We start from the raw sequence: 6,375 nt of genomic DNA, 5'->3' as shown, positions 1-6,375 counted from the left end.
TTGGGAGGAGGGAGCCATGAAAGAGGGGGTGGGAAAGAGCAGGGAGGGTGGCAGGATTGCTGCAGTGGGGGAGAGTGTTTCCTCTTGTAAGGAGGAAATTTTGTTAACCCAGTAGCATGCCTGAACCACTGCCCACAGCTGGAATCCAAATTGTTATGCTTATTCCTGGAAGCTGCCATAAGGCCTTCGTAGCAGTCTTAGCACCACTAACAAACCAGGAAGGGAGGGGGAAGGGAGTGGCCATGAGGAGTAAATGTGACCCTGTGCCCTCCTGACTTGAGCTTTTTGCTAAAGCATGTGGAAGATGGAAAGTCTGGGGCTAGTTAATTATTGCTCCATGAAATACAGCCGGTTACCTGATGGGAAAGCACGGCTGGAAAACTCCACACTTCGTGTCTGCTCAGCGTTTTTTGGTGACTGGGCTGTTTAATACTAACAATTTGGGTATAAAAAGAGGAAGAAATCTGGGCTCGGTGGACACTTGAACCACCTCCCAAGTTTCCCCTGCATCCGACTCCACGCTACAGAATTAGGCCAGTGCCAGCGGCTAGTGCAACTGCTCTAAGACTAAGATGAGTCCATCGCCAGCCACAGCCTTAAAGAGGCCATGCTGGGGCCAGGAAGGCTGAAATTAGAGCTCATGGAGGTGGCTGGCAGGCATGGGTGCACACTCTGCCCACCCTCTGCTCTCCCTGACTACTGTATTGCTGGGCATAGGCAGGGAGAGTGGAGCACACGGCTTGTCTAGAGGTGTTGTGGGACCTTTGCAGAGATTTGGATCCAGCCGTCCCGCGCTGATCCCCAGAGGATCTGTGTATGGCCTGGCTCCACTGACCCCGCTCAGAGCACAGAAGATCCCCCTGTTTCCCCACACTGCCATCCCCCAAAGGGCCCATAGTGCAGTGGCTGGACACAGCTCAATCCAGAGTCCCTCAGTGCCTTGCCATGAATTCAACACCAGGTGAGTGCCAGAGGACAATAAACGTCCCTTGTCCTCCATTCTCTGTTCCCCCCCAACGTGGATCAGGCTCAGCACTGCTGTCTCTGCAGCGCTCCCAGCCCCATGGGTCAGGCCAACGTGAGTTCTGGCCCCTGCATGTCATCACATGACACTGGACTTCAGGCCAGCCCGACATCAAGTATCATGGTAGCCGCTTCTTTATCCACTCACATGGGCGTGGTTGTGCATTCTTCGAAGATGGTACATTCAGGGGCGGAGCGTCATAACTGGAAAGGCTGATTGGCTGGCAGCAATGTGACATCACTGTGGAAAGTCACATTGTGAGGGGAGAGGGATAAAATACTCCCAGGAGGGACAGCCTGGTGCAGCCAGAGGAGGGAGCAGACAGGACTGTAGAAGCGACAATGACGGGAGGCTGCAGACACACTGGGGAGGGAGAGCCAGGGGTCTGGGAGTGAGGATTCCTCGTCCGTCCGCGCGCCGGCTGCTTTTTGGAGAGGGCAGCAGAGGATCAATTATTATTCACAATCCACCAGGAGGCTGGGAAAGCAAACAGGGAAAGAGCATGAGCCACAAAGTGCTAAAGGGGGCACTCATATATTGTTTAGTGCACAGGGGAAAGACAGGGAGAGCTGGGTTCTACCCCAGAGACTTCCCCATGGCTCTGGGCAGGCGACTGACTCTGTCTGGGCCTCAGTTCCCCTTCTGTAGAATGGGTATAATATCCAGGGGTTGCAGGGATTGATTCACTAAGTGCTTTGAGAGCCTCAGGTGCTCAGTGCGGGGTAAGGTGGCTGTGGGGCAGGTGGGTACCCCTCTGCTCACTCATCCCAGGACGAACTGCCCCCAGACTCGCAGCCATGGGAACCTCATACCCCTCCCTGCTCTGGCACAGTGCCAAGGCCACAGTCTGCCCTGAGTTTTCACGCTGGCTAAACGGCACAGATGTCACGGCGAGTTTTGCCTGTGCAAGGATGTGAGGATCTAGCCCAGCAGGATCTCCAACCCCCTGGGTTGTTCCCCCACCCCACTAAACAAGGCAGAAATACTGGGACTAAATGTACTTAACACCTTGAGCTTAACACTCCAGCACCAGCTCTGAGCCTTGCCCAGCACAGGGGGCTCTTCAGTTCATTTTGCCTGACTGTGTCAGCTTGATACACGGACAGGGCCCCTTTTAGCTCAGCGACAGCCCCTCCCTCATCTCCCAAGAACAGGAGATGTGCAAAAGGCAACCTCTCCCTCCAGAGCAGCGCTGGGTGCCCCCAGCTGAGCCAGACAGCTGAGCCCCACTAGGAGAGGGCACCTGCTGCCATCCTCTCCCCTGGGTCAGTTCTGGCGATGGCCTTGCTGGACGTTAGCTTCATGTTTTGCTGCTGACTCTTGCTAGGACAGCTCCTAATCACCGCTCAGCTGTGCCTTCCCCATAGGTCAGCAGGACGCACTGTGGCAGCTAGCGCAAGGAGCAATGAAGTCGCACTCCGAATCCCAGCCCTTCACAGGGCAGACAGCTGGGAGCGGGGGGCTGCATCAGCAGGACTGGAGCAAGGAGGAGGAACATGACAGTTGGGTAGAGAATATAATCCGGATTAGCCACACCCTGAGCTCAGATTCCGGTGGGGCTCTGGGGTGATGGTGGACCTGGGCTGGTTTTTGTTTTACCTGCCCCTGCTTAAGGCTGGCTGAGGTTCTCCCTCACTGCTCTTGCAATCAGGGAGACCACGTTTCCAGAAGGCCTGAGGCCTGGGCTCCCTGCTAAATCTGCATTAAGGTGCCTTGCAATGAAATTTAGGCACAAATCTGAGCGCTTGCCCCTCTGCCGACCTGCCTTGTGCTCCTCACACAGAACTGGGGCAGGAAAATGTGACCACAATTTCTGTCCACAAATGGGAATGAGGCCTGAGCTACCCATTAGGGCCACATCTTGGAATATAGGGCAGGGGCAGGGCTGGGAGTTCAATGCAGCAATTTAAGACACGAGCCAGGTTGCTTTCAGAAGGGTGTCGCACCCGCTTCGAGATTTGTGACCCAGGAAAGGCCGATAGGGCCATCGGAAAACTGACCAAAAATACACCAGAGATGAAGGCAAACAGCATCGCAGCGTGTAGCATGCTTATCGCCTCTTGTAATAGTAACAGCTATTAATAAATCATACACATCACTGCGGTAGCTCTTTACACATTCATAGCTCTTTACAAGCCTTAACTAATTCATTAATCCTGCTTGTCTCTCTCTCTCTCTCTCGCCTGCTTCCTTACAGTTTACAGAATAAATGTTGCAAGAGCTGGGGTGTTAGCCTCAATGTTCTGGCCAAATTCATATTTGAACAGTTACATTCTGTCTCCCTAAATTCCTTCTGCAGCTAAATTTACATCCTCACGTCCTGTTCTTAACTGTTGCTACTGTTGGGTAGTGTTGCTCTGTGCTGTTAAACAGCTACTGCGTTCCGCCGCAGAGCTGGCTGCATTGCCGTAGTGGGTGAATGGATTCCTACAGTACTAGATGGGTGTATGCAGTATATAATGACGTCAGTGGACGTTGTTCATGAGTAAAGGCGGCAGGATGGAATCCATGGTTTGCAATTCCCGTTAGAGGCTCATCTCAATACGTTTGGGTGGAAGAGTACCCCACCTGGGAAGAGCATGGTGGTCACAAGCTCTGGAGACTCCAGCAAGTCAATGATGGCCCACTGGAACGTCTTGCTGCAGTTGGACTGTAAGTGACTGCAAAGCAATATGGAGAGTTAGGACAATGTCAAAGCCAGTATGATTGTGTCAGAGCCAGCCTGCACGTTGCTATACAGAGGTGGGGCAGAGCTGTTGTGTGGGTGTGCAAGAGAGGAAGAGTGTGCGCGGACACTTGCCACCCCTGTGCACACCCACAAGAGGACCGGGGTAGGGGGGAAGTCCTTGCATTCCCCAGAGCAGAACGCCTTCTGTCTCGAATGTGCTGATAACTCACCCATCCACACGTGATGGTGGTTAGCACATCATTCACAATGCAAATGCCCCCTTGTGATCATTTGATCCTGCCGCCCTGTGCAGATACAGTAGGTGTAAATAACTAGACAGGTCAAATCAGGGAGGCAGTAGCTACTGGCAGGTGCAGGAAAAAGTGAAAAAGGGTGAGCATCCTAAAGAGAAATCCCGTCTTATCTATTTCATAAGAATTGCACTTGGATGCAGCTTTCCTCAGCCCGGACACCTTCAGCAATGAATTGCAATTAGCCTCAAACCTTCTCCACGAAGTCACGTCCTGCCAGAACTCATAGAGAATGAAGCAGGCCTCGCTCGTCAGCTTGCGGGAAGACACGCTGCAGGGACAATAATGAATGCTCTCAGTACGGCAGCTTCTGGGATAAATGAGGCCATGCTGGGCAGCCAGCCTGGCTCCTGAGCCTTGGTGATTTATCTGCAGTGACTCACTGATGGGTTTTTTTGTCTTGTATAGAAAAATAATGTTCTTGTGAGCATCTTAAAGAGCAGCAGTAGCATATAAATAAATACACAACTTTGCTGCAGCCCCATTAAAGGCGATCGGCATGGATAGCGTTGCATTCTCCAGGGGCCGCTACGTTCAGAGCCCTTTCCACCCAAGCCATGTGGAGTACTTTGCAAGCAATAGACTGATGTGCACAGATGTGCAAAGAACCAGCACCTTTCAGCCTTCCATTGAGCAGTGCCAGCCCAACATGCTGGGGCATCACAGCTAGAGCAGGGCAGGAACTGGGTTTCCCATCCTACAGACATTTTCAAGATACTTGGACAAAAAGTCAAAATCTTGAAAATTGTCACAAATGAAAAATCAGGGAAGAAAAAGTCAGTTTGGGTTCATGGAAATGTTTTAATGATTTCAAAAGATTTTGTTTCACTTTTGACCTTTTTGTTTAAAAAATGGTTTTTTTACTGTAATTAGTTTAAATTTTGAAAGAAAAAGTTGTTTTGAACGGGAAACCGGGAATTTTTCGTTGGAAAATGTCAAAAAGGGACGTTTCAATTCTTTAGAAACTTTTTTTTTTTTCAAAAATGTTTTGCGTCAAGAGCTGAACACATTGGTGCAGGGAACTGGAACGGAAGGATTAACAACACTTAGGATATGTAGAGCATTTTACATGTTCAAAGCACTGTATGGACACATTAACTCATTCAGGCTCACAGTTATTGGTCCCATTTTACAGAGGAAGAAAGTGAGGCAGAAAGCTGGAGGGAAGTGTTCAAGGTCACACCGTAAGAGAGTAGCAGAGCCAAGATGAGACCCCAGGCCCCACGCTCATACCTCTAACCTACACCAGCTTCCAGAGCGGTAAGTGCCTGACATGTTCACACTACGGGGGAGGGAGGGAAGGGAGAGCCCGTACAGACTGTGAAATGCCTAAAGGAGAATTTCCCATTCAACTGTAATGTAATTCTGTGGACTAAGAGGGAACATAGACCCAATCCCTCTAACTCGCACCCTGCGGAGCAAAGGTAACAATTACTGCAATCAAAAGAACAAACCAAACAGCAGAATCCAAGCGAGTGCAATTAACTCCGAGCTGTGCTGGAACGCATCACAGCTCCTGTGTTCGCAGCGTTACTCACTGGGCCCTCAGAAGGCACTTGGTGAAAGGCATCAGAGAAACTTTACTTCTAGGCTAATCTAAATCGAGCGGCTCACCATTTTTCACGCAGCCAGCCTTCCTGCAGAAAAACACGGTTTCATTGAAACCAATCTTTTTCATAGGGAAATGAAATTACAACGTTCCTCCACAGCAAATCCCATATGTTTTGTTTAAATTGAGAATCCAAAGTGACATTTTAAATTGACACAAAATGAAAATTTTCTATTTCCAACTGGTTCGAATCTTCCTGCAGGAAAACCGACATCTTTCAGCTAAGCCACATTTTGAGACTTGCCACAGACAGCCCGGGGAGCCTGGGGCAGAATCCGACACCGCTCCCAGCTCTGGGTCATTTCTGCCTTGTTTTTAGAATTCAGCCCTTTTGGACTGCTGGGGTGAGGGACAGACCTTTAGTTTAGACAGAGGCTTTCAGTCTCAGGGGCTCTCAGCCAGACACTTTTCACCAGCACCACTGTCCCTTTAACACCAAAGGGGAATGGTGGACACAGTACTGCAATGTGATTGATGTACCCCACCTCACCTTTCCTCCCTTTAGCTCTCATCTCATGCTATGCCATTACAACATATCACGGTCGCTTACAGCCACGATCAAAGCCAGGACTTTCAGCACCAAAACCACAGGCCTCCTTAGCTAGGAGTAAGTAGTAGGCTGCTACAGTTGCTGGGAGCACCCACTAGAGGGACACATGCTAAGAGTGTATTTACAATGCAATCCGAGGTGTGACTGCAGATCGTGTGGGCAGGGCCGGCTCCAGCATTTCTGCCGCCCCAAGCAAAAAAAAAAAAAAAAAAA

At 50.4% G+C, this 6,375-nt stretch overlaps 1 protein-coding gene across 1 annotated transcript in view; it reads right to left on the bottom strand.

Annotated features, from left to right (window-relative positions):
- Positions 1-563: 563 nt before the first annotated feature.
- Positions 564-6,375, bottom strand: part of NECAB3 (N-terminal EF-hand calcium binding protein 3) — a 127,056-nt gene continuing 121,244 nt past the window's right edge. Inside the window, exons 11-13 of the mRNA XM_026656823.2 lie at positions 4,197-4,274; positions 3,593-3,684; positions 564-1,501 (exon numbers count right to left, since the gene is read on the bottom strand). Of these exons, the coding sequence (XP_026512608.1) occupies positions 1,473-1,501; positions 3,593-3,684; positions 4,197-4,274 (199 nt within the window). The 3' untranslated portion in view covers positions 564-1,472. The remainder of the gene's footprint in view (positions 1,502-3,592; positions 3,685-4,196; positions 4,275-6,375) is intronic.

Source organism: Terrapene carolina, unplaced genomic scaffold (genome assembly GCF_002925995.2).
Source record: "Terrapene carolina triunguis isolate 2854851 unplaced genomic scaffold, T_m_triunguis-2.0 Scaffold233, whole genome shotgun sequence".
In the NCBI taxonomy this organism is placed as follows: Eukaryota; Metazoa; Chordata; order Testudines; family Emydidae; genus Terrapene; species Terrapene triunguis.
The sequence above is the reverse complement of the archived record's forward strand: the minus strand, read 5'-3'. Positions and strand labels throughout refer to the sequence as shown.